This window comes from Exophiala xenobiotica (assembly GCF_000835505.1).
Source record: "Exophiala xenobiotica strain CBS 118157 unplaced genomic scaffold supercont1.2, whole genome shotgun sequence".
Classification (NCBI taxonomy): Eukaryota; Fungi; Ascomycota; class Eurotiomycetes; order Chaetothyriales; family Herpotrichiellaceae; genus Exophiala; species Exophiala xenobiotica.
The window spans coordinates 676,900-704,257 of record NW_013562493.1 but is presented as its reverse complement, the minus strand read 5'-3'; the positions used below and the strand labels follow the sequence as shown (position 1 = coordinate 704,257).

Here is a 27,358-nt window from a genome sequence, read left to right as displayed (position 1 = left end):
CAGCCTCGTCCTCACCGCAGGTCGTCAGCTCCTCCGTCATCACTTATTGTCTGGCCGCACCACCAACTACAATCGCTGTTATGGTTCGGAACAATGGACTAAAACCTCCAGCCTTGCACGCACCAGTATTGAGTCACAACGACCTGAATTCAATCGGAAGAAATGCACCAGGGCTCGAAGCAAAGACAATCCGAAGTTTAGAAGCTCAATCCAAGTCCTTTTGTGGCAGTGCAATGCTCTCTGCTTTCAGCTACATTCGTTTTCATGACCGATGTCTCTGCTTTCAAAGATCGTCATGCTAGAGAGGAATCTCGACTGTGGTGCCCCCATTGGTATCACACCAGTTCGTGTCCCATTTCTGCATCAGCGTGCATTCACTCAACCAGTGATGAAGTACCAGGCGACGCCAACCAAACCAAGGGTATAGTACACGCGCTTCCCACCCTAGCCTTGCTGTTTCGCTAAAGCACAAAACGTTCCAAGTTCATAGACGCCCATAGGAAGCTGGCCGTTACGCACAGGAACCTATGACTGCGCAGCAGTCTGGTCAGCTGTCGTTTGGGCCTGATCCTGGCCACTTCGACCTCTGCCTCCGCGATACCCATAGCCGCGATTTCCACCCCGGTATGTGCCACCATATGGGCGACCTCGGCCATAGCCACCCCTGCCTCGTCCGCGGTAACCACCATCCACATTTCCTTGGCCGAATGTTTCAATATTCTTCTTGAACTCGTCGCTGCGGACCTGTCGGGCATGCGCTCGCCCATCGGCTCCTCCTTCTCGATCTTTAGCCTCTGAAGAGATGTTGTCGAAAAATGAAGTTGATCTGTTGTATGCCGAGACACCTGTGCTGAGGCTATCCTTTCTCTGTGGAGTAGCATTCGCAGCATCTCCGTCTGTAGGCTCGGCACTCGCATCCTCTTCAGCTCCAGCAACTGGTGGAGAGCCCGTTGCAATGGCCTCCTTGATCAGATCTTCCTTGTTAAACTTCGCATTGGAGGACTCGAAGTCAAAGTCGGACTTCGGTATCTCAATCTTCTTTGCTCCACGTCCACGGCCGTAATTGCCGCCTCGTTCGCCTCTGAAACCACCTCGTCCGCCTCGCACGGATCCGTTCGTAGGAGCCGAGGTTGACAGTTCTGCTACTTTCATGGTTAACGCATCAACAGCTGCTGTTTGAGGCGCTGCCTTGTTCTGAGCTGCTCCTGCTTGGGGATTCAACTTCGCCATCGCTGCCGCAACGGCCTCTTTAGCTTGTCTAGCTGCCTCGTCCATCGCAGCTTGAGACGGCGCAGGCTTGTTGTGCTTAGCAGAAGCGCCATCTGCTGACGGCGCATCTGATGCAGGTGCAACTGGAGGATTGAATGATTTCTGGTTGACTGTGAAGGGTACAGCGGGTGTGACTTTGTTACTCTTCGGACCTCGTGGTGCGACCTTCGAAGGTGCTGCTTTCGTAGTCGGTTGCACGGGTGCTCTGGCAGCGATTTCGGCGATAGTCGGTTTCGACTGAGGGGCTGCTTCTTTAGGCGGTGCAGGGAATGCGGATTGAGGACCTTTGTTGTCAACCGGTAATTCCGAGGTCTGGTTGTTGTTGGTCGCGGCAGGTGCTGATGGACGAGATGAAGGGGTCTGTTGGGGTTGCGGAGGCGGTGGAGGGCCATTGTGCCGCTGCCCGGGAGGTCCGATGGGAGGTGGCGGTGGTGGGAAGGACTGAGGACCATGTCCTTGTGGAAAACCTGGACCTGGAGGGCCAAAATATCCAGGCGGAGGTGGACCGTACGGTGAGAATCCTGGGCCAGGTCCAAATCCTCCAGGAGGCGGGCCATATCCTCTTCCAAACTGACCAGGAGGAAAGTAGGCGCCGAATTGAGGATGTGGAGGGTAGCCGGGAGGGGAGAAATGGTCTCGTGGTGGACCGCCAAGTGGTGGGCCTGGTTGGGATGCGTTCTAGAGGTATCACTCAAGGTCAGCCACGAGCAAGCTGAAATCGGCTGAGAAAAAGATCCACTTGAGGAGGAGATTGTATATCAGAAGGAAGGCAACGGAAATATCCACATGGCTTTGCGCATTCAGAACAGGTCTGTGAATTTACATCCGAAATGATTCATCATGAAAGATGGTGGTGTTGAGTGTATGGTCTTGCAACGTACCAGGATAGCAGGGTCATTTGGCATGCTCGGTGGTGGGGATGGTTGTGGTTGTTCCTCTTCTGCGATCTTGATGTCTTTGACGTCGCTACCGCGAAAAACAATGAAGCCATATTTTTGCTGTGAGGGAGGCACGAATTTCTCGGCTTTTCGATCTTCGGTACCGAAGGAGTAGACATTCTCGAGGGCAATGGTGGATTGTTCAGGGTTAATCTCGTGAAGGGTACCTATGTAGCTGAAGATGTTAGCTTCGAGTGTTTGTGGTAGATCGAGGCCACATTTACCGAATTTCACTTTTTGAAATGAGGTTGAACCTCTGTCCGATCAAATGATCCATATCCATAATGGCGGAAAGAGAGCGCCGCTTAAGAAAGAAGGACTGTTGTTACATGGAGGCAGGGAAAGGAAGGTGTGGAAGGTTGCTTTGGAGTTCGACCTCAAGGAAGAGAAGAGAGAGAGATTTCGAAGTTGACTAGTGGCTGCGATGGCGAGGGTTTTGGTGTACATGTCTCGCCGTAATGCCTTGGCATTTGTACTACGAAGCAAATCAGTCTCAAGTGCGGAGACTAAAACTAGCGGATTCCGGTCGGCTCTTGATGCAAGATCCTCAATACCTGTCCATGCGCAATGGCGGGCTTTGGCGTGTCCGATCAACCAGGCAACTACTTTCAGACCGAGTGAGTTGTTCTATTCGACTTATATCTTGCTGACACTAATACGACGACATCAGTTCATCATTGGAAGAACGTGACCGGAAAGGCCGCAAAGCCGCAAATACGCAAGGGAATCCAGTCAAATTTCCCTCCAAGATCCTAGCAGTGGGCGTCAACTACTTCTTTGACCCCAGCGGAGATGTTGTTTTTGTTGCCGAAGCTGGAGGCTCAGTGACCGGCTTACGGTTGTCTACCAATGAATTATCGACTACTCCAAGAGGCCCCCAGGCGCCATTGACAAGCCTCGCTTTTCATGCCGTCAAGACGCCTCAGGACCCTTTTACTACCATGCACGTCTTTGCTGGTTGCTGGGATAAGTCCGTATGGAAGTACACCTTCCGGTTTGCCGAGGGGACCATGCAAGGACGGACTGTCACCGACTACACTTCATTTCCGGCTCATCGAGATTTCGTCAAGTGCCTGGTTGTGGTTCAGACTCCAGACAAAACAGATATTCTGATAACAGGTGGAACTGATGGCGATGTACGATTCTGGTCATTAGATGGACAATCTATTGGATTTATCAATCCCGACTGTCGCGCTATTGAGTCTCTCGTCATGGACCCTCTGTCTTCACCAGATGCACCCATCGTCATGTTCTCAACCTCTAAGCAAGAAATCTTCTCCTTCACAGTTCCCAGTTTATCTGACATAAAATCCTCTAAGATCCAGCTGTCCGGGCCAATTGTCGCCCACGAAACAAGCGTGTACAAGTTACATTTTGACGACGACGGAGACTTATGGACAGCGTCCGCGGACAAGACAGCGCGACAGCTGTCCCGGGATGATGGTTGGAAGCCGGTGACGACCCTTCAACATCCAGATTTTGTTCGAGATGTGGTGACGCATGACGCATATGGCTGGGTCATTACCGCGTGCCGGGACGAGGAGATACGTGTTTGGAACAAGGCGACCAGTGACCTCCACCACGTATTCTCCGGGCATTACGAGGAGGTCACTGGCTTGGCGCTGTCGGAAGATGTACTTGTCAGTGTGAGCATTGATGCAACGCTACGAAGATGGAGCCTTGCACCAGCCGATCTTCGACGGGCGGTAGAGGAGGCCAAGAACCCTGCACTGCTTGAAGCAGACCCGGAACCCAAGCTTGACATGTCGCTACTGACTGAGGAAGAAGAGGCTGAGCTGCGCGCATTGATGGAGTCGGAAGAGCAAGAGATACTGGAGAAGATGGTCCTTGATGAGCAATGATGGAGATGTCCTCGCTAGGTTTGATCGAGGTGGATCTACCGTAGTGCTGGTAGTGGTATGCCGAACTCTTCTTATCACGCCTCTAGCTTAGATAAGCCAATATGGTGATATCGATTCTCGCCTCTGATTGGCTGCTTTGCGACTGTCCTGCTCGTGCCTTCTTTTCCCTCTTGCAAAGAAAACTCTGCTGTAAGCCGTCTCTGCTTCATCCGAGAAGTGCCTCTTGAGATTTGCAGCATTGTCCAAGTCCTACCACAAGTAATCCCCCGTCCGAGAGTCCTTTTCGCCTTCCCTGCATTGAGCCGGCAATTTCCGCTCACAAGCGACAAACTTTTTCGAAGCCTTGCGGAGAATCAGGCCCACGTGCCCCAAGCAAATCTTTCGGGTCTCATACCTCGCTCACTTTACCCTCGACCGTGATCTGGCGTTGGAGGTTTTCATCAGGACGGCGACTACCAATATTATCAGTATCTGACGATTACTACTCCGCAGTTAGCAGGCTCGATGGTTGAAGGAAAGTCGGAACTCCAGCTAAAGAATGCTCTGGCCAACAGCCCGTCACCTTATGTAAGTCATTGCGGATACGAGTTGAACTCTACTGACATACTCAGGTGCGGGCGCACAAGGACAATCCAGTAGCCTGGCAGGAATGGTCAGAGGAAACAATCGCTCTGGCAAAAAGGCACCAACGCTTAATCTTCCTCAGTATTGGTTACAACGCGTGCCATTGTGAGACCACCTCCTTCCGTTGAGGCTTTACCAGACTAACACAATCAAGGGTGCCATGTCATGGAACGAGAATCGTTCAGCTCTCCTGAAGTCGCTGACATACTCAACAATTCATTTATCCCGATCAAACTTGATAGAGAGTCACGGCCCGATCTGGACGATATCTATATGAGTTATGTCACCGCAACCACGGGCTCGGGTGGCTGGCCGTTGAACGTCTTTCTCACGCCCGATCTGAAACCCGTCTTTGGGGGCACATACTGGCCTGGGCCTTCTCCGTCGACAGATTTCAAACGAGCCGCGCCAGGCGACGATGCGCCGGTCACATTCGTCGATATTTTGCACAAAATGCAAGATGTATGGACGACCCAGCGCGAGAAATGCATGCAAACCTCGGCGGACATCACAAATCAACTCCTCGCTTTCGCTGCTGAAGGCATACACTCTCACTCAAGTGTCCAGATTCGCGAGACCGAATCAGATCCTCCGGAACCATTAGATTTGGACCTCCTAGACGATGCCCTTGAGCACTTCATATCCCGTTACGACGCCGCTCACGGGGGGTTCACCGCATCTGTAAACGCCCCGAAATTTCCTACTCCATCCAACCTCACATTCTTGCTGCGCATTGGCGCTGCCATCGCTCAACCCTCCACGCACACCCGTTTCGGCTTCTTCAGCCCAGTTCCCGGCATACTGGGACAGTCTTCCTGCCTCAAAGCCGCATCAATGTCACTACACACCCTCCTCGCCATCTCCCGCTCTGGGCTGCGCGACCACCTGGCCTATGGCTTTCATCGATACAGCGTCACTCCCGATTGGAATCTGCCACATTTCGAAAAGATGATGTACGACAACGCGCAACTCCTCGGCTGCTACTGTGACGCTTGGGCGCTCGGTCGCGACCCAGAGATCCTCGGCACCATCTACAACCTGGTTGAGTACTTCACCAATCCCGACTCACCAATCGTCGCACCCCAGGGCGGTTGGTACTCCAGCGAAGACGCCGACTCGCGCCCGACAGTGTCCAAACTCGCCAATGGTGCACCGGCCTCCGACGACAAGAAGGAAGGCGCCTACTATGTCTGGACATATAAAGAACTTCAAACTGTCCTTGGCGAGCGCGATGCTTCCATCGTGGCACGCCATTTCGGCGTCAAGCCCGACGGTAACGTGCCGGCCGAGCACGACATGCACGACGAGTTCCTCACGCAGAATGTGCTGCACATCGAAGCCACGCCATCGGTGCTGTCCAAGGAATTCGGCCTCTCCGAGGATGAGATCGTACGCGTCATAAAATCTGGCCGGTCCAAGCTCCTCGAGCACCGCAAGACGAAGCGTGAGCCGCCCAATGTCGACACCAAGATCCTCGCATCATGGAATGGCCTTGCCATCGCGGCGCTCGCCCGTGCTGCAAACACTCTGGCCACAATCGACAAGACCCGCTCCCGTGCGTGCCAGGAGGCGGCCGAAAAGGCGGCTACATTTATCCGAAAAGAGATGTACAACGAAAAGAGCGGTAAACTGTATCGGCTTCCTGGCTCAAAGACCGCCTTCGTTGATGACTACGCATACATGATCCTGGCGCTCCTGGCGCTGTTCGATCTCACGCTTGCGCAGCCGTACCTCGACTGGGCGGTCCAACTTCAGAAGTATCTAGACGGGCACTTCTCCTCGAGTACGGGCGGATATTTCCAGGCCGAAGAATCCTCTGAGCAGATCATCAGGCTCAAACCAGGCACAGACAATGCAATGCCCTCAGCAAATGGGATCATCTGTACTAATCTACTTTACCTGGATTCGTATTGCAACGACAGCGCTACTCTGAAGGAGAAGCGTGACTATCTAGGCAAAGCCCGCGCCGTTCTGGATGCTTTCGCTGTGGAGATCATCCAGCATCCCTTCCTGTACGTCAGTCTGCTCTCGGCTGTGGTGATGGAGCAAGTTGGCGTGAAGACGCTGATCGCGCCGATGCCAATGCGTGATAGTCAGCTACGGCGACTGAAAGGCTGGGGACGCACCGTGGTCAAGGGCCTCGTGCCGGAGGTCATGATCTGTACCAGGGACGGTGTGTGCAGGCCCCTCAAGCAGAGTGATTTGGAGGATGTGGATGATGATAATGCCGAGGATCGTGGGACCGGCAAGGGCAAGTCGGTTGTCGGTGCGGCGGACAGTTAATGGGATATGGTTCGGCTTGCGTTTGCACTGTGGCATGCTATGGGCAGTATGGGTTTATACTTTAACTTAGGTCTCAACGACGGGTGACATGGTGTCACAGGGTATAGTGATGATGTTACATAGGCTAGATACGAACGGAGGGGACATTCAGCTGAATCGATACGGAGCGACTCAGTGCACACTGCGAAGCTGTCAAACGCGTATAGTCCCAAGGTCTTCAGTACAATTGGTTCCGATGATGCTGGCGTCCGTATTACGAGCATTCCGAATTCCAATACGAAGTGGTAACTGGTGACTTGGGAGGAACGAAAGCCTCTTCTACCACTCCCTAGCGTGGTGTTGGCTCCTGCCGAGCCTGTTGGACCCTACTGAGTAAGTACTTATTGCACCTTCGACATTACATCTCTCTTACACCGACACATATCTCACGACTACCTTACCCACCAATGTCAGCACTATCTACGTGCGAGTAGAGACTGAACCTGAACTTGTACTTTGAACTTTGAACTTGTACTTGAACCTCGAACTATGACGCTACCCTCAAAACCTTTGGGTTAGTGAAGCTGTCTCTTGTGGAAGAGGGAGTGGTTGTTGGCTCATGCCGCGCCTGTTCTTCGACATTACATCGCTCTTATACCGACACATACTATGTATCTTACGAGTACTGATAGTCCACACCAACAGCGGCCTAGCGCCTCGTATTCAGTATGCATCAACACAGTCGTCTCATGAACTGACGTGGCGTGATCAAATTCAGCTCGGTTTGCATACATACAAGAGCAGAGAGACGCATGTTGCGCAGCGAGATTCTCTCTCGTCAATCGTGCGATAGCAATGGAGAAAGGCAGCGTTCAGCAGATCGATTTGGAAGAGCAAGTCGGACGGAGACTACCAAAGCTGCAAAACACTTCGATCAGCATCCTAGACCCTGCAATCTACATTGCAAGGAGTCGCAAGGACCTGGATATCAGCAATAACCATGCCGATGACAAGAAGTTCTATAACACAAGTACTAGTAGTGACGGGCAAGTCAAAAGCGAGCCAGAGTGGGACTACCTTCACTTCAGAGCCAGTTTCACGCTTGAGGTCGAGATTCTAGGCTTCGAACGCGCGTATGTATGCTGAAACGCCTGCTGGACGACCATTTTGCCATTCAGTTGCTTCCGCTACTAACAGCGCCCAGTCACAAGTATAACAAATTCTTCGACTCCATATCCATCCGCTACCCATATAAGCGGCAGGAGCGCCATTTGTGGTATCCCGAGCGGGATGAGCCTGTGGACGTCAATGTCACCAACGAGACTACAACATCCACGAGTGCCGGTCTGAGTGTGGCCGTGGCTGGAAGCATACCAGTCCCCGCTCCGGAAGTCCACGTACAAAAGGACCGCAAATTGACTGTTGCCCGTAAGATGCGTAGTCGGCGCAAGGGAGTGTCTATGGAGAAATGTGAGTTATGCCTGCATAAGTATCCGCTACCATCTACCTGCAAGTTGTCCTAATATGCACCGTTCAGTCCAAGCTCATCCTAAACGAGTACAACAACGCCCCGTGTGCCCGGTTTCGGTCAGGTCTCCCGGCGCACAGTCAATTCGTCAGGAAGAGCCCTCCTGCCAGAGGAAAAGGGACAGAGAAGACTATACGGAATCCGTGCATTGGGATTACCAAGTCGAATCCAAGAAGCATACGTAGGCTCCAGAGGTATACGAGAGCGTCGCAATCCCAATAACCGTCGAGCGTATCGTTCCGATATGCCGGAATGAGGACGCAGGGCCTCCTCACCTTGCCGACGATGAATGTGCACGTCTGATGCACTTCGACTTTCAGATCAATACAAGGCTGCGTTTTATAACCCCTCGTTGCCCACTCTTCACTAACTTCAGCAAACCCGCCGAATACCGATATGAATCTACTACAGGCCAGCGTTTGCCAGTGGATCATTATTCGGTCTGCTTGTTCGGCGATTGTCCCGTAGCATATTTGCCTAAACAGTCGACCATAGATTTCGACGAAGCTATCAAGACCTTTTATAAGGCGGTGAGAGAAATTTCTTTTACATACCATGTCTGCGTGGTGCTGACGAACTGGAAAAGGCAAAACAGAAGGAGCTCCACAACCCGTTCTTCCTGCCATCAGATCAGATTCTGGAAAATGACTCCTTGTATCCTACGAGAATGGCCGCTTTCAAGAAGCGGCGTGAACTCGCAGATGATCGCCGCACGATGAGGCGTGAGACGCTCGAGAGGAAACGCGAAAGACGGATAGCGGAGGATCGTTCTATTGAGATAAAAGAAGCGAACCTTCAGGACCTAAAGCGACAGAAAGCCGATCAGACACAGATAGCGGCCGCTGTGAATGAATTGGAGGAAGCAAGGCGCAAATTTCAGACACATAGAGAACAGTTTGGGCCGCCACAGCCTTGTGACGACGTGAGCGAGGCTGAGGAGGAAGAGGAGGTGCCGGTGCCCGCAACAATAGTTCCAGCCCCGAAGCCACCTAGTGTTCGCCGTCCCGAACTGTACGACTACGTGCATCATGAGCAGGCTATCTTAGTTCGTCCCAGGCACAATATTGTCGAACCAATGCATGGAGGAGGAGGTATAGTAATTCGGCACAAGGTCAGGAAGCGCGTTCGGAAGGGAGGAACGGGAAGAGGAGGGATTGAAGTGGTAGTGGAACGGCGAAAGGAACAGGAACAGTCTCCTTCTCGGTCACCGCGTTCAGGTTCTGCCAAGTTTAATACCTGGCTATTTACCTAAGTAGTTAATGAGCTGTATTGATCAAAGCTTCAAGCTACCTTACTAGGTTTACTGTTGTTCATCTTCCGTTCTCTGTGGGCCACCCGGTCTAACTACGCAGGTATATAAGGAGAGGGCCCCGTCGAACCCACTACGGCCGTCGAGGTAGGAGCACTCTTTATGTCTAATAGTAATGGCCTTCCGCTCATAGAAGTAACGTCCGTCATGGTCCTATTCAGCTCAAGAGTAGAGTCGAGGCATTATGCGTTGTGCAATACGTGTCGTACTAAGGCTGTCCGGTCGCCCTTAATAACGCCTTAAGGGGGGCTCGATTATAATCACCTGCGTTGAGGCAGGAGTCTGCCCTATATCAAACGCGGCGTGAACCTCCGTGTTAGTATAGGAGGTCGACAGGAATGCATTTCACAAAAACAAGTTCAAATTTTTGGGGGGGTTTTCAATTTTCAATTTTCACCATGTCTAAATTCTACCATACACAACTTTTAGGCCTTCCTGGCCGCTTTTCTCGAGGTACTCTCCACATTCCCACCTAAACACACACGAGCCTCTGCTCCCCCCTGCTCCCCCCTCTCCTAGAACCCAGGAGACGCGCCAATGTTGCGCAATTCGTTGGCGGCAGCACGACCAAGCCACTCTCGGCGTTCGCGAGAGCGAGAGGATGATGGTGGGAAGGTGCACGCTGGCACGCCGGACGGACGGAAGGATCTTCTTTCTGGTCCACGACCACGTCGTGGCTCGTTGCCATCAGACGGTCCTCCGCGAGTTGGGTAGTCTCTGCTGAGACGCTGGCTTCTGGTATTGACTCGTCGCTCGCGCGGAGACAAAGAACGATCTCTCGGTATACCATCTCTTGCCGTTCGGATATTTCTTTCCGTTGTGATAATGTTACGGATCGCGTCCTCTGCTCGAACTGGGGGATTTCGGGCGGCGACGTGCGGGTGGGAGTGGGTGGTTGCTGCATCATAGTTGATCTGGGGAGCTCGTACAGCCTGCAATCGATATCGAGGTGTGGCGAGTATTGAAAAGCAAAGTGTACCGAAGAGAATTGCATACAGTTTCTGCAGTGGATCGAAAAGTGGTTGTGTGAACATATTCGGCAGTCGTCCGTACTGCGCCGGCAGACGCGGTGGTGGAAAGAACACTGGATGTCGTACCGGTCTAAATTGCTCTTGTCCAAGAGGCAGACTCCCAAAACGTCGTGGTGCGAGAGATTGTTGAGCGAGAGCCTGTCTTACAACGGGGTGTATTCCAAATAACTGGTCAAGAAGAGGCTGTGCTGCGGGAACCTGTTGAGCAATAATTTGTTCAAGGAGAGTCGGCTGGCCGTGACGCCGGACCTGACGCTGCCATTCATTAAGTTCGGCGCAGTCAACAACTGGATAATGGATCATCATGTGTTGACCTGGTGAAAGAGATCCCACAGGAGGAAGGCGTGGGCCCTGGAGTGTAGGTACAGGTGCAACGTCGAGCTCTGTGAGGGCCGAAAGCCGGGTCGCGAGATCGGCTCGGAGCCGCGTCGAGAGATTGCCGTATGGTCGCAATATAGCGTGCATCTCGCCAGCGATCACTACCATGAGAGTCCCGTCGATCTGCATGCCTGTCTCCTGATGGAGACGGTCTCTGAGCCATAGCAGTCTTGCAGGTTGCAGCTGCGGGCCATTTGAGTTGCGAAGATGGAGCATGAGGACATACAAGGTGCGACGATACAGCCAGTTCGGGATTGCTAAACCTGCTGACAAAGGGGATCGGTAGGGTTCCTCTCCGGGAGCTCCATTGAGAGCTCTTATCGACGCGGCCATGGTTGATTGATTGAGGGCATGTTCTACTCTATGTGACGTCAGCTCAAGACCGCAGATGTGATTTGCAAACGCACCTTGCCAAAGGGTCCAAGAGATCCATGATGAATTGAGTAATATGGTCAGAGTCCACGTTTCCCAAGGTTTCCAGAATCAGAGATTGCTGGAGTTGGAGACCACTACCTCGTAGCTGTGTTTCAAAACAATCTTTCCGTGGGTGCGAATGTCGTGGTGGTGATAGGCACTCCCTGGCTGCGACTTTGTTTTGATTGCGGAAAGTGAAGCCTCATCACACCGCCCGTCCACAGTCCACTGGTGCGGCACTAAGCTCGCGGTGCCAAATCATTCTTTGGCACTTCGCAGGAGATGCCTGTTCGAGCGTCATTTTCACCCCTCAAGTCCCCGGCTTGGTGCTGGACGGTATGATCGAGGTGTTTTAGACCCCTCGTAAAGACAATGACGCCGGCTGTTGGATCTTCAATACACCGAGCATCTCGAATGAGCACAGAGATTCCCCTGCTCTTGAACTGAGGGTAGCTGCTATCTCGGATGACTTGGTTTGGGACCCGTTCCTTGGTTGGTCAACTGAAGGCAGAGGCAGTCCAGTCCTGCTAGGACAATGACCTCGGAACCACGGCCTCGGTCAAGGCACCGGAAATGGTTGACCCGGCATTGCCAAACCACCAATTCGAAGCCAATTCAGTCCCCAGGTCATAGCAAGCTCTTCAAGGCATGTCTGCAGATTGTGTCTGATGTCCATCAAGCGGTCGGTTGCGTCTGTCGTTACAGGTCGCATGTCGGGTCTGTAGACTTTCACATGGTAGCATTCGAGCAAGCTTCGAACCCAGTCCGCTGATGACGTGTTAGGTTGTGATCACGGCCAGGACTGAGGTATCTTACGGTGGAATAGTAGCTCTTTGAACTCGAGCACGGTCTTTGGGAAGTGAGGATGAACCTCCCACACCTCCTCGTCGCGGGGTAGCATGGTTGGGTCTTTGTCGTCAACTGGCTTCGCACCTCTTCTCTCTAGAAGGCGTTTTCTCTGGGCGTCAGCGAGACGCTTTGCTTCTGGGGTCAGCGTGGCTATTGGAGCAACAGAGTGATTCGGTCTCCAGATGAGCGCGTTTTTTGACTTGGCCTCATGATTTTTCAGTCTCTCTTCCAAGACCGCCAGACGGAAGCCTAGTCCAAGCGTCGACCGGCTTCCCTCCCGGGATAGAAGCTCGTTTTGGATTACCTGGAAGACGTTGAGGCCCAGATCGAGCGACATTGTCTACAACAAACATGCATCCGCATTATTGTGAAGAAGCGACGAAGGAATGAAATTGTTTGGCAAGGTTGGACAACAACGACATGGTGAAACATTGCTTTGTGATGTCACCTCTCATCAACAATCTATATACAGGAGGTTTGCCGAAGTCCCCATCTGCCACCATGAGCACACCATCAGTGACCGCCTTATGGACTGTTTAGTACAGAGTACCAGCATCGACATTGATCAACTTGTACGGACACCGATTCATAAGGTCCACAACCAGATCAATATTGTTCCATCCAACTCATAAGGCTACTCCGGGTACTATCCCTTTAATGGCCTCCGACAAACATATGGAAGGCAGTTTGCTACAATTCGTCAGGGGTACACATGAACACTGAATGGGAAGACACAAAGGGTCGCAATTGATTGTGGCTCTCTCAAACTTGATGTCTATCTGGATACGTTGCCCCCTTGTCCGCGAACTCTCTGGCCATCGCCATTGCTGGAGCGTGGTATGTATCACCCGATCCACGACAGAGGCCTGTTACATGGAGACGCTGGGACAGGGAAGCATGTGTTTGGATCCCGCCGAAATCAACAAATGCGCTGAATGGACAGGATCTTGCACGCCCCAGGCCGTACAAGATCATCCTGCTGGATACCTTTCACTCCTTGGTCCTGAGTTCTTGGGGGGTATCTTCCTGATTATCCCATCTGCCCTTCTTGAAGGCTTCTACGACTTGCAAGTTCTCCCACACCTTCCAGATATGAGGAAATCCACCCTGCACATCAACACCAAATCTCAACGCCCCATCGATCGCTGGAGCCAGGGCACAATCTGCCATGGTCAGTTCGTCCCCGACGCTGTACTTCCCCGAATATTGCTTGGCCAACTCTTCATAGGCTCGAAAACCAAGAGTCATGAAGTGATGCTGCCAGTCCTTTGCCTCTACATTGAGTGGTTTGATGAAGTTCAAGACTCTGAGATTCGTGACCGGTTGAACATCACAAGCAATAATATCCAACAGTTCGCGCACCTTGGCTCGCCCGACTGGATCATCAAGAGGCGGAAGTAGTTTATGCAGGTCAGGCGTGGTCTCCTCGAGGAATTCGAGGATCGCCGGCGATTGGCGTATCTTTGTCACGATCTTGCCTGTGTGGGTGTCGGTGACGATGAGCGTTGGCACAGACTCGCTAGGGTTGTGGACCGTGTATTCGCGCGCATGTTGCTCGCCTTTCACCAGATGGATGTACTTGTACTCCACTGGAATCCCCTTGATGTGTGCAGCGATGCGTACCCGCGCCGAGCAGGAGGATCGGAAGTAGGTATACAGGGTATATTTATATGATTCAGCCATGTTCACCCTGTCCGAACGGATCTATTCTGGCGGTAATAAAGACGATCCAACAGACTGCTATAAGTGCCTCGACCTTTTGAATATATTCGTCGTTTCTTCTCTCCACAGTACGGAATCTCCGCATATTCGCGGGGAAAATGGAAGCGAGTCTGCAGTGACTCGGAAGGAATCTACAGTGGTTTAACATGTCCTGCAATAACCGAACACAGCCGCCTCCTACTAGGTCGTAAGTCGAGAAGCCTTGCCACTTTCATAATTGCCGTTCATGCTCATATCGCATCTCTGTTCATCAATTTGATGTACATCTTAGAACTTCCAAGAGGACTGTCACGTGACTCCGGGCAAACTGCGGCATCTCATTTATGCGGGGAAGTGTCGATGTGTCGATGTCAATGTGAAGAGATCCTTTATTTTGGCTGCACCATCTCAACACCTACGATCTCCTCTTCATAAGTGTCTTTGTGGAACACGGTGAGCTGTGTCTACTCACCTCTCCAGCCAATTCTTTCCACTTCACCCACGTTACAATGTCCTCTCCTGCCGAAGTTCGTATCGGCTATGTGCCTGAACACTACCTCCTCCCGCTTCACCTCTGCACGAAACACAACCTATTTCCGTCCTCGATTAAAATCACATTAGTCCCCTTCCCCTCAGGCACCGGCCATATGATAACATCACTACGGTCCAACGAGATTGATTTGGCTATTGGTCTGACAGAAGGCTGGGTCGCAGGCCTACTGAACCCCGACAATTACAACAAGTCTGCCGCAGAAAAAGGGTATTCAATAGTCGGATCGTGGGTTTCTACATCCCTCCGTTGGGCAGTTGTTACGGGTCGGAACCGAGACGATATCAACAGCATCGATGACCTTAAGCAACACCGCCGTGTCGGCGTCAGCAGGCTCGGAAGTGGTAGTCACGTCATGGCATTTGTTCTGGCACAACAAGAGGGCTGGCTGCGTCAAACGAAAGATCAAAAGTCAGAAGGTCTCACAATCGTGCCTTTAGGGCCGTTCAAAGACCTGCGAGACGGTGTCACCAGTTCTACGGCCGACTTCTTCATGTGGGAGCATTTCACGACGAAGCCATACTTTCACGGAGAAGATACCCCTTTGAAGAAGATTGGAGAGATATACACACCCTGGCCGAGCTGGCATATTGCTGCCTCGAGGTCGACGTTTCCGGAACCAGCTTCTGATGATACATTGAAACAGATATTTGAGGCTTTTGACAAAGGAGTTAAGAGTTTTGCTGCTGACACGGATTCCGCGATTAAGATGTTGGGCACGGGAGAGGCTCATTGTCATTATTCTGAGGAGGATGGCCGAGAATGGTTGAAGGACGTCAAGTTCGTCGAGGGTACGAGAGGTGTTGACGCCGGAGTGATGAGTGGTGTAGTTGACGTCTTGAAAACTGCCAATGTCATTGGTGGTGACGTCGTTATCAAAGATGGCGATGGAGTGGTGGGCATAGCGAGGTGAGTGAAGCAGAGAGTGAGCCTAGAAAAGACGCATTGCGTATGCAAGATTTGCGTCATGTGTTGCAACTTGAGACGGAAGCCCATTTCTTCATTATGAAGCTGCATGATTACGATCTTGACAAAAGTGGGTGTGACTGTTAGATGAGAAAAGTCACCTCGTGTTAGTCAGCATTTCCGCAGGACTGGGATTAGCGTGGATCGTGAAAAAGCAACAGTGCACGTCCAAAAATGCCTTCGCTATCATCACTGTCTTGCCTGTCAGTTAGGCCGCGAGTGGCCGCGGCGGAGGTTGGCTCGAGGTTGAGTCCTCAAGGCTGGAATCAGCGGAAACTTCCAGGCCTGGCGAGGCTCCCTAGGCGGGTACCCTAGGCTCTGGGGATAGGCTCACCCGGCTCATGGAGGCTTGGGGCTTTAACTAGAAACAGTGTAGCTGCCTCTAGACTTGCTTATGCCTTTTTTCCTGACCTACGAAACTTTTCTTGCTACTCGTTTCGCCTCATCTCCGCTCTTCCATCTCGCTTCAGCTCGTCCAACACCTCTTTAACCCGATCCACCATCTGCCACGTCCGGACACCATCTCCATCACAACGAACAAGACTTTGTACTCCATCTCCTTTCACCGGTACATCTACTCTGCTGTCTTCCGGTCGAAACAATTGCCCAGGCGTCGGCCGGTCCCCGTGAAGCCAGCTCCCAAAGTCTGCTCTTCCAGCACGATTGACTCCACCGACATGCTGACACCGGACTCTGTACATCGATAAGACGATTGTCATTTGTCGGTCGTTCAGTCGTGCCTTTCCGCCGACGAGAATAAAATGACTCCCAATACTAATAACCCATCACCCAGTGTGGGACAGCCTACCCCTCCAGCTGTTCCCTCGACGACTGCCACTACAGCCACCAATGACTCTGATAGCGACAATTCTCCCGAAGAGAGGCCAACCCATACGTCTGAGATTGGGACCCTCAAAAAGCTTCCTAACCATGGTACAGCCTGGCTAGGAAGCTCATCCGGTGTCTATTTCGTCAATACTGTTCGTCGCGCATTTTCCGCCGCGTTTGGTTCTTCCACCCTTGCAGGCCCCAACGCTGTCCCGGCCAGCGAAGACATCCTCACTGGCGAAGATGCCGAAGGTCGGTCCTTCAATGGGCCTCTGCATGAGGGACCGAGCGAAACCGATTCATTCCCCCAACTGCTTACATCTGCCCTTGGCAGGCCTCCTGAGCGGAAGATGGCGATGGAGCTTGTCATGTCGTTTTTCACCTTATGGCATCCGCTGTTTCCCTTCCTTCACGGCCCAACTTTTCTAAAGGACATGGAAGCGATATACCTTCAGCGAAGGCGGCAGTCAAAACCAACCAAAGAAAACCCATCTCCTACGGATCTTCGGAAATTGGCAACGTTCCAACTCATCGTCAACATCGCGGCGCTGGACCGCAGTGATATTCTCCTGCCAATGGAGTCTCGTATCAAGTCGACTGCTGACGTGAGTCGAGTGGCTGGTTGTCTAGCTCTATCCCATGAAATCACCAACATTCAAGCTATCCTTGCTGCCGAACTCTATCTGGTTGCGACGCTGGCTATCCGCCAGGCTAGCACTGTGGCTGGTATTGTCGTCAAACTGATATATCATGCCGGCCTACACCGTTGTCCGTTACGATATGCGCAGCTATCTGGGGAGGACTGCGAGATTCGCAAGCGAATTTTCTGGTCCGCTTATGCCCTCGATCGGCATTGCAATTTGAGTTTGGGCGATCCAAACGTTATTCAAGACGACGACATAGATGTCTGCTTGTCTGGACCGGAGCTGCACAAAGCTGTACGCCAATTGTTGCCCCAAGATGGAGAAGAGGCAATGTCGATGCCACCGCCACGAGCGGTGTCCGATGATCCACGCGTTGCTCAACAAGAAAATGACGGGCCAGAAGCAAGAGAAAAACGACTTCGCGAGGCAGCGTTGACCGCCTATGTGCAATGGGGCAAATTGACTGGTCAGATCATCGAAGTCTTCCATAAGAGCATCAATCACCGTTTCCCTAAGCACCAGCAGATATTACGGTTGACAAGCGACATTGAGACTTGGTGGAATGATCTTCCTGGATTTCTAACTGGTGAAGCTGATCCTGGCCAGCATCATGAGACTGCAGGGAATAACAGCAGCTCAAATAAATACACGTCATCCGACACAGCCGTCCTCCCTCCTCAGCAACACCTAGCTAGCTTCTTCAAAATCCTTTACCACAGACTCCTCCTTCTTGTCAATCGACCACGTCTATCTCTCGACCAATCAACACCTGAATTTCAACATGGCTTACAAGTCTGTATCCGAGCTTCGCGTGGTATTGTCGCCGGCCTCAAATCCCACAGAAGCCACGGCCAGTCAATGTTCCTACCCGGCCTACTATCTGCAGTCTGGATGTCAGGCCTCATCATTGCCTTCGCCTGCCAATTAGGGAAATATGCCAAAGCACGGGCCCTTTCCGATATGCAAGCCTGTCTCAGTCTGCTCGAGAGCATGAACATCAGATGGTACACGGTTCAAAACTGCCATAAAGTTTTGAACTTGCTACTTGTCAATATCCAATCACGAAAAACGTCGATCAACGGGTTCCTCACTGTTCCCAAACCAGAACAATCACCACAGAGCGTGCCCAACGAGTTCGAGCAGATGCAGCCGTCCAGAAAACGACAGCGCACTGGTGATGATCAACCAAGTCCTCGAAAATCATCGATGGCTGATTCGGTAACGAGTTCACCCGTCCAGCAACAAGGTTCCGCGTCCGGGATGCCACGATCCAAACAGCGAGCATCGTCCGCATCCGGGAGCACGCCAAACCACTGGCCACCATCACTAGGTTACGATGCCACGAACCCGTCAGCACTGACGAATCCAAACGGCACGATACCCAATTTCGACTTTCTATCCAACTGGGATCGAGGCCAGCCTACGACGCAGCCACAGATTAACGCTGGACTGGGCAGTGCCATATACGCTACCCCTCAGGACCTCGCGTTCGCCCAGTCCACGATGAACATGAGTCTGCCGTCGAGCAATAATTCAGGCGGCATGCGTGGCGACGGGAACAATAACAACGGCGGTCTGCAGGAGTATTCGGACCCCATGTTCTGGGGGAATATGGACTACAATGTGGCCGATATTTTTGGCTCGGCGACATGGGAGAATATGACGGGCCCTTTCGCGCCGGGCGGTGGGAATATGCATGGCGGATGGGAGATGTAACTTGACCTTGACCTTGACCTTGATTCTTGGCCTTGACTTCTGCTGGCTGCGAGACTGTCATCGACAGGTGGGCGCACACTGCCGAAGACTGCCGATCAAGAGTTTCTTTTCACAGCAAGGTGCATTTCCTGTCAGCGACGTGACTGGTACTTGTTTATGGAGCAGTTGGACTCTCGCAAGTGTGCATGGTGGTACGATCGGCGTGTGGCGCGTGGCGCTTAAGGAAGGAATAAGGACAATACCACCCACAGGATCATCAGCCCGAAGGATGATTTACGAAAAATGTCTAGTGTTTGTCACAGCATGGGATCGTGGTGGCCTCTGCTGACGCTGGATTGGGGTCTGCTGTCGATCTAATACGTTGGGCGTTGCCGGATCATGCGGCGAAATTGCTTGGAATTTCGATCTCAGACCTATGCTGCCGTCTCTGACACAGGGCGGTTACTAGTTTGTACGAGATGTGGTGAATAGCAGGTGGGGGGGGCAGGCAGTATGCATGCCCTCAGACGTTTGGTACCTATAACGAAGCAATGGCAAGGCATGGCCAGATGTCAGACAGAAAGAAAAAAATCAACTGGTCCAGAGTAAACGATTACAAGTCCATCGGGTCATGAAAACTTTCTGCTTACTGCCTAATCAAGTAAGATTTACTACTGTTATAGGCAATATTTCATCTCGCTTCATCCCATCCAGTGGCAGCTCGCCGTTTAACGATGGCCATACTAGTAGTCTATAGGCCATCGTGAGCATGGTATTATGCTACGGGTTTCCGAGACGGTGCGGGCAAGGTGCTTGACGCCCTGCCATCTAGCACCATGGGCGTTCAAACTCCTTTATAAATAAATCTTTTGCGCGAAGATAAGAACTTCTCATCCTGGCTGGTCCTTGAATACCTAGGTATACAAAACTTCAACAATGTTCAACGGCAACTACATCCGCATACCACACTTGCACCGAAGGCTGAAGCAGATCACTGTACACGAAGGTCCGAAGCACATCTCTCGCCGACTTCCAATCGACTAAGTTCATGATCCGAGCTTGTTCGCTCAGCTTCGAGGTAAACCATCCTTGTTGATGTTGTTTTCCACAAGCTTGGACCTGTCCGCCTGCGCACCCGAAACCAGAATCTAGAACTTGAAGCTCGACATGTCGAAGTCATGACAATTGTGACTGCCATGTTCAAGCCGCGTCAAGATACCCTTGCACCTGTTCCAGATTTGCGGGATTGCGTCGTAGAAGTCGAAACCAGGCACCCGAAATTGGGATATCAGCGCTCGAAGCCAGTACAGCGCGGACAAAAGACAACACTGCCGGACCAGAGATTGAAATGGATCTGAACCTGAAGCCTCCTCCGTGGCACCGGCGGCGCGGATATAAGCCCGCACAATCTGCTGATGACAGATTAATACTCTATAGACAGCCACAAATACTCCCTCTCGGAAGGTTTAGCTGACATATGACCAAGGCAGAATTGCTCCCATCTGCGTAACACTGATCGTGTGACCAGAAGGATATCGTGCAAAGATGACTCTGCATCGATCAGCCCAAGCAAGCTGGCATTCCGCGACCAATCACCCTTGGCCTCAAGCCCATCCGGCCTGTCCGAAATCCTTGGTAGTGGCAGGGGACTGAAGGAGCCCCTCTCAGACTCTTCGAGATACCAGAGCTCAGCATCGAACAGAGGCTGCACAAGAAAAATTGCTGCATATTGCGCGTCCATAAAGAGTACGTAACGAAGCATGTCAAAGTCAACTGTCCCAACTTGTCTTTGACCCTGGACGATGGACCGGAGCTTGACTCCATGAGCGTTTGCAGCGCCCCAGTCACCAATAAGCGTTGCACAGCTAAACAGCACCATGATTTGTCGATATACCGCCATTGGTCGACTCTGAGTTCTCGGTCCGACTACATGGCCGTGGCCAGCGTTGACGTCTAAGTCATGCTTCAACGATCTCAGAGTGTCGCCTAATAGGGCCAAAGCGCGGCTGCGTAGCCCCGGCATAAGGAGTGACGCCATACTCGCAGCGCGTGCGAGGAAACCGCGGGCCGTGTGCGGATCATGCAGGACATCCAATGCGTCCCGCGTCGACACTGTGGGATTTTGCCAGAAAGTCCAGCCGCGGAGGGAGACAGCTGACATCCCTGCAGTCGCGGAGTCGTGGTAGAAGGCGAGGATATTGTTGATTTGTGGGTCGATTTCGACTACACCACAGTAAGAGTCGAAGGGGTCGCAATTGCCTTTATATCGTATCAAAGTGATAGTTGACAGTGAAGCACCACGATGAGAGTTCGGCGCACCTTGCACACCTTGATGTTGCAGGTGTTTAGCTCGATCAACTTGAGATTTTTGAAGAGGCTTGGACCTTTTGCGGTAGTGCTTGCCAATGTGAGAGCTGATAATCCGCCGGTATTCTCTTTTGCCAGCCTGTGCAACCGGGTTGTCGTAATTCACGAACACTAGGCCCCTGTCATCCGCCATAATAATAGATGATGGAGCTGCATGCGCTCAATGTCAGACTCGTTACTGTATGCATCGAGTGTCGAGCATGAGAGCCTATGCAGTGGCAGGAACCAAGGTCGCCTCAATGAAAATGAAATCCGAGATTCGTGTCGGCAATCATCAATCAGATCGCTCGTACGGAACGAATCAAGATCGGAGAAAGTCCCTTCCCAGAATGGAAGTACTCCATTCTCCAACCGTCCTGCATTCAAGCTGACATGTGATTCGGCAGGCATCTAGGCCCTCCATTCAATCTTGCAGCGCTGGAGACCGCTGCAAGTCCTAACCGCACAATATAACAATCAGCATCGTATATTCCCACGAGAGCATTTGGTCGGGAGCGGGCTTCCCATCCAGTATCGAGCAGACCGTGCCTGATTTCTCCCTGTTCCCATGTTCAATTACCAAAATAGTCGTCTCTGCATATCGTTCGTCAAGAAGCCGGTATCAATCTCCATGGGTCCATTTTCCATGCTCATGCTATTGCTCGTGCCAGTGCCAGAAGTCAGATTCCCCAGCCCATGATTCAACGCCTGTGACTGTGCCCATGTCGTATCGGCGAAACTCTGAAGAAGAAGAGCCTCGGTATCAATGCCGACCCCTGTAACGTTCGACCCCGTCGGATTAGAGCTCATGCCATCGGGCGACTCTAGCGACGAGAAAAGGGACATAGACCTCCAGTCTTGCTGAAGTTGCGACGTCGCCTGTTGTGGAAAATGTGAAGCTGTTGGCACTGTAGGTTGTGCATGGGAATGCTGGGAAACATGGACCGGAGTGCTCGTTCCACTGCGATAAGAGTCCGTGCTCATCGAGCGGAAAGCTCCTGAATGTGACCGAGCGTGCTGCTGGGTGGAAATATCTACTGAACCCGGGCGAGAGTTGTGAGCGGAGTTGAACGCATTCTTCATGATATCCCGCGAAGCTGCGTCGTCGCCTGGGATGGAATTGTGGGAGAGGGATTGACTTTGAGCTGTTGACTGCAATGTGCAATCTTCCTGCCACTTGCGGATGTTCTCGACCGTATCCAGTGGGAAGGACTCCCAGTACTCGATGCCGGTCTTCTTGTTGAGGTTAGGCGGGCTACGTCGGACGTTCTGGGGTCTCGGAGACTGTGAGTCTCTGATTTTCACCCCGAGGGCGTTCGCTGATGATGGCGTCAAATCCAACGAATCGGTGGCGTAATTAAGCTGTTCTGTGGTGATAACAGGAAGAAGGGCGAGGAGAAGGGATTCGGCCTCGTGAAGACGATGTTCGAGGCCTTCTATGTAGCCTTTGGCTGGACCACTAAAAGCACTGTTCAGTCCTATTTCGGAAGAAGGATGTGCATCTGGTGGGCGGCGTATTTCATTGAGAACGGGGTATGTTTGGTATACGCTTGGGAATGAAGCAAAGCCGAGTGGGCAATCTTACCGTTTTCGTTGCTCAGGCCAAGTACATTGCATGCCGGCAGCCTGACATTGGGTACAACCGGATCTATTCAATCACACAGTCAGCCAAAATCCTGAGGGAACGAAACAGGACGCCAGTAGAATGGAGCCTTTATAGGGTACAGAAGCACAACGGGTTGGACTCCGGTCTGCATAGGCATACAACCGTCAAACAAGTACGCATGATTGGATGAATTGCTCAGCTCAGCAAGTGAAGAAGGGCTCTGGCAATGTCAAACGCCAGCTTCAATTCGTTGTGGTAAAATGATTTAGCCAGACGCCGAAACCCCACAACCAACGCTGGGCTTGTGCCCTGGGATAGTAATCAAAAATACGAGTATAAAGAAAGAGCAACGTCCCCCTTCGGCTGGGGACTTTATGTGTCGTGGATTATTCAAGACAAAGTGGATACGTACCGGTCACCACTGCACTGTAAGTGAAGGTCAGCATACACGACTCAGAAAAGGCGGCTAAGAAGGAATTGAGTGAGGATTAAGCCAGCAGGACTCGTGTACATTGATGTCGACCCTGAGGAGTGGTCTGTGGCTACATACCTTCTGCTTCTTTGTGCGACAACCATTACATGCACCACTTATTCGAGACGGCATGTTGATCGACTCCCACGGGCGAGGAAGACTTCAATATTGGCGACCTCGAAACGGGCCGCGTTTCCAATGATCAAGGTAGTCGAAGGCGATGGACTGTGGCCTGAAGGCTGAAACTTCTGGAATTGTCCTGTTTCCAGTTCAGTAAACCCTAACCAGGTAGTAAGAAGTTTGTCGACAACGGTCAGGGTGTCAAAGTCCGATATGAGCAACCGGGTATGCCACGAAGTGGTCACGATTGTGTTTCTGGGCCTGGGGACTTCGACTGTTTTTCCGCTTGGCGAAGTATGATGTTCCCTCTCAGGAAGTGGTTGGGAGCAGCTCGTATATACGTCGAGACTGAGGGTGGCCGACCTCGACTTTGGTCAAGTCAAGTTTGATAGACATCAACGTGCTCCGGGCAAATGTTCGGAACCCCGTTTAGGGTCCTGGCTCGGTGAAGGTCTCTGAGGTGCGCAACACTAGGCTGATATCGTAGAAGACTCCAAAACACGGGTTGCAGGGGGTGTAACGTCGTTAGAATGGATCAGATGAGGGTGTGGACGACGTCATATGTTGGTGAATAAAGTACATGAATGTAAGACAGCTGAGGACGGCGGATATCCGGAGAGTAGGCACGTACGTCGTTTGTCTGGTGGGACCCGAGATGGGGTTGTCTTCTCGAGATATTCGACCAACGAGCAAAGTAGCGCACAGAGAGACCCTACGTTCGGTCGCTAAACACAGGAAATTTGGGTCAAGCCACGGAATGAAGAACCCGAGTCCTTGTCGTGAGGGCGTCGTAGATCCTGGAGCTTCCAAGGGACACGCACGCCCATTCACCAACAGTGAGATCAAGCTTGCAGCAGGACCAAAGTGTTGGCCGAAAAAAGAGTAGATGGCAGCCAGTCGTAGAAAAGAAGGGACCGGTCGACGCTGAGTCAGGCTAAGGCTGCAATGTACTAGGACTAAAAAAGCGCCGTAAATGAATTTGGGAGTGAGGATGAATGGAAAAGACGAATAAGGGATGATTGGCTGTCGTCGAGATCAAGATGTTGAGATGGTGAGAAGGACGATGAGATGCGGTGCAAACTGGCTCCGTGACCTACAGTAGTGTGAGTAGTGTGGGTGAGTAGTGTATCTGGCTTGGTAGAGAGGCGTGAGAGGGGAAACGACGCCCGGCTGAATGTTTAAGCGATGCCCAAATCGGCTGCTGCTTGAGGGGCTCATGGGGGGTTCATCGAGTGACATCAACCACCAGGGCATGAATTGCCCATGTCTATCATCAGATTCGCTGGACGCCATATGTATACTTAGTCCTGATGATGAAACGTCTATCTCTGTAGTGTACGGATAGTGCTTTTGAAGTCGATACCACCCATTCTTGGCCGGATACGAGGAGAGGCTGACCAATATCTTGACATTACTTCTGTCCATACTCCGTATAACCCAACAAGCTGTCCGGGAACCTCAATTCTCCCTGCGCTCAACACTTGCGCGCGCCCAATCTCCGCGATGATAGTTCATGACATGGCAGAGACTCTCTTTAAAGTGCCACCTTTGCGAAAACCCCTCAATATCCCGGCCAAGTATCCAATCTTCCGTTGCTATCACGTACAACTATATTCGCTGCCCCTCACAGCATGGACACTGCTTTTTTGCATAGTGTCTCCGCGTTGAGAGACGACGCTCGGCGCACGAGTGAACCGGGTGGATCGTCGATGAGAGCCCTAAGGTACCTATCTGTTGGCTTGCGAGCCAAGGGGCCACCAATGCTGTGGACTTGAAGGACATTCAGAGATCTGTCTGGTGCCTTTGAAGTTCTCCCGCCCAGAGGTGTCTCAGACAGGGGTTCTTCAAGACTATGATTCATGTTGGCAACACATCTAGATTCTCGGAGAGTGTGGAGGAATGATGAGGTTGTAGAAACTCCAAAGGAGTATTCGAACGTGTCGGTTGTGGGTTCGCCGATGAAAGTGCCGCAACCTGCAATTCATCATAGCGGTACGGAGTATATTGTGCGGTTTTAGTTCGCCAATAACTGTAGTGCGGAGCTGGATATCTTATTGTTGAGTCGAAGTCGTTGTGCAATTTGCATTGCTGTCGACGACGGGGAGAACCCCTTCTTGTCGACTTCTTTACGTCCGCTGGGTGCCAAAATCCCCCCGATGGATGCCTGCCCAGCCAAATCTCCAGACCATGGGCTGACACGAGTTCCAGAAACAGGATACCCGGTCCAGCAGATCCGGTTCCTGGTGGATTGCGTGGCTTGCAGGCGCAAAATAACGATGCACACGCAACAATGGAGGGCGGATTGGCTGGCAAAATATTGAAGCGGTCGATCTTCCGATCCAAGCCTCAGGGACAAGCCACAAACGGTCGACATCTGCCCGTCGCCCCGAACTTGGACCATCTCTCGTTCGCGAAGGATAACGACGCCCGAGCGACTAAAAGATCTTCCCGGATCTTTCCAAGAAGCTGCAAGCTATCGTAGCAGCTAACCCATTGGGAGCCACCAGGGCTATGAGGCTGGACCTTGAACTTCATATTGTTCTTTCATAGTTCGCATTCGTCGCCCCATTGGTTCTTGGTCGTGCATTGTCGTGCGATAGTATCGCATGGTGGTATGATGCTTGCACTCAAATAAACATTCCCCACGAAGGCTATGCACGCAGTGTGCCGAAAACTCCGTCTGGGCACTTCGATCTTGGTACTAGGACTTCTCTTTACAATGTGAAGCAGCCTTGCGGATACCTTGGCTGACGTCGATCAACCGAAGAGACCGGACTTGCTCGTGGAGCTCATGGGAATGTCAGCTCCGGCTGGGCCTTCCCCATACATATAGTATTGAAATCCAAGATAGCAGTCGCAGCAGGCTTGAAAAATTCCGCACAGCCGGAAAGGCCAGGGAATGTACTCGCTGCTCAGAAAGAAGTAGCTCATCTTCATCGCGTCGCCTGCCAGCCAATTGCAAATCACGGATAGCCGGAATCCTTTGCAAGATCGTGCTTTGTGGTTCTTCACGATCTGTGGGATGGGTAGCATTGCCTCCACTGCCAGTCCGACATAACCGAGAAAAGCTATGTATGCAGGAGAGCTCGATAGAAAGGGAAGCAAGACGTGCACAGCAAGAAGTGTCCCGGCAAAATACGCGAGAAACTGAAAGTAGCTGTAGATTGTCAGCCTATCCAACCAGCCCGATGGAGTTGGAAGTCACCACGCCCGACTTACGGCTTCGAGCCACTCCACTGCCAAAAGTCATAGGGGCGTCGACCAGACATCAGGTCCTTCAGACCATTTTCTGCGGTGTACCCGTGGAATGGTGTGTGGTGGGACCCATCGGGTGCTCTGTTGTCGAGGGCGACCTTCAATAAGATGACTTGCACCACAATCATCAAAGATGCTTGGGCTAGAAGGGATTTGTCATAGTATGCACCAAACCAGTAAAATACTCTTGCTCAAATGTCAGCATCTTGTCCTTGTCCTTGTCTTTTGTCCCAGGTGGAAGCGCTCACTTCAAGATCGAGGCGACTAGCATGATTAGGGGGATATCGAGGGAGAAGCCATCACTCGTCTTCCTGCGGTGGATTGAGGCTATCTGATCCGCGTAGGATGTGATCGGCGACAGAACAAGACTGTACGTCGTGGTCAGTGCGGCTGCACTTGATGGCCAGACGGTGACTTACAAAATTGGTGCGAAATAGTCGACGACATATGAGAGTATGCCCAACATCATAAGTCTTGGGATGTATTCACGCTCAAAAGCAACTCGAGGTAACAGGGCGGCAATCCTGTATCAGACCCTCTTCCTTCTCACGATGGGAACTGACAAGCCATGATACTGGAAGGTAAACAGCAAGCGCAGTCAGCAAGTTCAGGTCTGCGCTTCTGAAATCTCATAGATTTCCGTTGACGATCTCTCCAGGAACAGGGAAAGCGCGAGGAGCCGCATGCCCACGATAATTGGCGGCAGGAGGG

The 27,358-nt window shown here is 52.0% G+C and overlaps 13 protein-coding genes across 13 annotated transcripts; 6 read left to right on the top strand and 7 right to left on the bottom strand.

Moving 5' to 3' along the window:
- Positions 1-196: 196 nt before the first annotated feature.
- PV05_02451 (uncharacterized protein) lies at positions 197-2,586 on the bottom strand. The gene is made up of 3 exons (XM_013463025.1): positions 2,432-2,586; positions 2,151-2,382; positions 197-1,947 (listed from the first exon to the last, which is right to left on the bottom strand). Exons 1-3 carry the CDS (start codon positions 2,488-2,490, stop codon positions 526-528), a joined length of 1,713 nt encoding a protein of 570 aa, XP_013318479.1. The 5' UTR covers positions 2,491-2,586; the 3' UTR covers positions 197-525.
- Positions 2,587-2,760: 174 nt separating this feature from the next.
- PV05_02450 (uncharacterized protein) lies at positions 2,761-4,189 on the top strand. Its single transcript, XM_013463024.1, has 2 exons — positions 2,761-2,824; positions 2,878-4,189. The coding sequence occupies exons 1-2, from the start codon at positions 2,775-2,777 to the stop codon at positions 4,067-4,069; spliced, it is 1,242 nt and encodes a 413-aa protein (XP_013318478.1). The 5' UTR covers positions 2,761-2,774; the 3' UTR covers positions 4,070-4,189.
- An 83-nt stretch (positions 4,190-4,272) lies between these two features.
- On the top strand, positions 4,273-7,187 carry PV05_02449 (uncharacterized protein). The gene is made up of 3 exons (XM_013463023.1): positions 4,273-4,636; positions 4,681-4,798; positions 4,848-7,187. Exons 1-3 carry the CDS (start codon positions 4,574-4,576, stop codon positions 6,974-6,976), a joined length of 2,310 nt encoding a protein of 769 aa, XP_013318477.1. The 5' UTR covers positions 4,273-4,573; the 3' UTR covers positions 6,977-7,187.
- Positions 7,188-7,810: 623 nt separating this feature from the next.
- Positions 7,811-8,668, top strand: PV05_02448 (uncharacterized protein; the record flags this gene model as incomplete). Its single annotated transcript, XM_013463022.1, has 3 exons — positions 7,811-8,088; positions 8,160-8,425; positions 8,493-8,668. 3 exons carry the CDS (start codon positions 7,811-7,813, stop codon positions 8,666-8,668), a joined length of 720 nt encoding a protein of 239 aa, XP_013318476.1.
- Positions 8,669-8,785: 117 nt separating this feature from the next.
- PV05_02447 (uncharacterized protein) lies at positions 8,786-9,735 on the top strand (the record flags this gene model as incomplete). The annotated part of the gene is made up of 2 exons (XM_013463021.1): positions 8,786-9,013; positions 9,070-9,735. 2 exons carry the CDS (start codon positions 8,786-8,788, stop codon positions 9,733-9,735), a joined length of 894 nt encoding a protein of 297 aa, XP_013318475.1.
- Positions 9,736-10,307: 572 nt separating this feature from the next.
- PV05_02446 (uncharacterized protein) lies at positions 10,308-11,634 on the bottom strand (the record flags this gene model as incomplete). The annotated part of the gene is made up of 2 exons (XM_013463020.1): positions 10,308-11,562; positions 11,609-11,634. The coding sequence occupies 2 exons, from the start codon at positions 11,632-11,634 to the stop codon at positions 10,308-10,310; spliced, it is 1,281 nt and encodes a 426-aa protein (XP_013318474.1).
- Positions 11,635-12,174: 540 nt separating this feature from the next.
- On the bottom strand, positions 12,175-12,801 carry PV05_02445 (uncharacterized protein; the record flags this gene model as incomplete). Its single annotated transcript, XM_013463019.1, has 2 exons — positions 12,175-12,383; positions 12,432-12,801. 2 exons carry the CDS (start codon positions 12,799-12,801, stop codon positions 12,175-12,177), a joined length of 579 nt encoding a protein of 192 aa, XP_013318473.1.
- Positions 12,802-13,454: 653 nt separating this feature from the next.
- PV05_02444 (maleylacetoacetate isomerase) lies at positions 13,455-14,147 on the bottom strand (the record flags this gene model as incomplete). The annotated part of the gene is made up of 2 exons (XM_013463018.1): positions 13,455-13,627; positions 13,703-14,147. The coding sequence occupies 2 exons, from the start codon at positions 14,145-14,147 to the stop codon at positions 13,455-13,457; spliced, it is 618 nt and encodes a 205-aa protein (XP_013318472.1).
- Positions 14,148-14,569: 422 nt separating this feature from the next.
- Positions 14,570-16,048, top strand: PV05_02443 (uncharacterized protein). Its single transcript, XM_013463017.1, has one exon. It carries the CDS (start codon positions 14,675-14,677, stop codon positions 15,626-15,628), a length of 954 nt encoding a protein of 317 aa, XP_013318471.1. The 5' UTR covers positions 14,570-14,674; the 3' UTR covers positions 15,629-16,048.
- An 82-nt stretch (positions 16,049-16,130) lies between these two features.
- Positions 16,131-19,424, top strand: PV05_02442 (uncharacterized protein). Its single transcript, XM_013463016.1, has one exon. It carries the CDS (start codon positions 16,443-16,445, stop codon positions 18,867-18,869), a length of 2,427 nt encoding a protein of 808 aa, XP_013318470.1. The 5' UTR covers positions 16,131-16,442; the 3' UTR covers positions 18,870-19,424.
- An 847-nt stretch (positions 19,425-20,271) lies between these two features.
- On the bottom strand, positions 20,272-21,348 carry PV05_02441 (uncharacterized protein; the record flags this gene model as incomplete). The annotated part of the gene is made up of 1 exon (XM_013463015.1): positions 20,272-21,348. The coding sequence occupies one exon, from the start codon at positions 21,346-21,348 to the stop codon at positions 20,272-20,274; it is 1,077 nt and encodes a 358-aa protein (XP_013318469.1).
- Positions 21,349-21,770: 422 nt separating this feature from the next.
- PV05_02440 (uncharacterized protein) lies at positions 21,771-23,404 on the bottom strand (the record flags this gene model as incomplete). Its single annotated transcript, XM_013463014.1, has 4 exons — positions 21,771-22,653; positions 22,780-22,842; positions 23,213-23,226; positions 23,351-23,404. The coding sequence occupies 4 exons, from the start codon at positions 23,402-23,404 to the stop codon at positions 21,771-21,773; spliced, it is 1,014 nt and encodes a 337-aa protein (XP_013318468.1).
- Positions 23,405-24,635: 1,231 nt separating this feature from the next.
- On the bottom strand, positions 24,636-27,258 carry PV05_02439 (uncharacterized protein). The gene is made up of 4 exons (XM_013463013.1): positions 27,067-27,258; positions 26,896-27,015; positions 26,612-26,833; positions 24,636-26,549 (listed from the first exon to the last, which is right to left on the bottom strand). The coding sequence occupies exons 1-4, from the start codon at positions 27,114-27,116 to the stop codon at positions 26,150-26,152; spliced, it is 792 nt and encodes a 263-aa protein (XP_013318467.1). The 5' UTR covers positions 27,117-27,258; the 3' UTR covers positions 24,636-26,149.
- Positions 27,259-27,358: the final 100 nt, after the last annotated feature.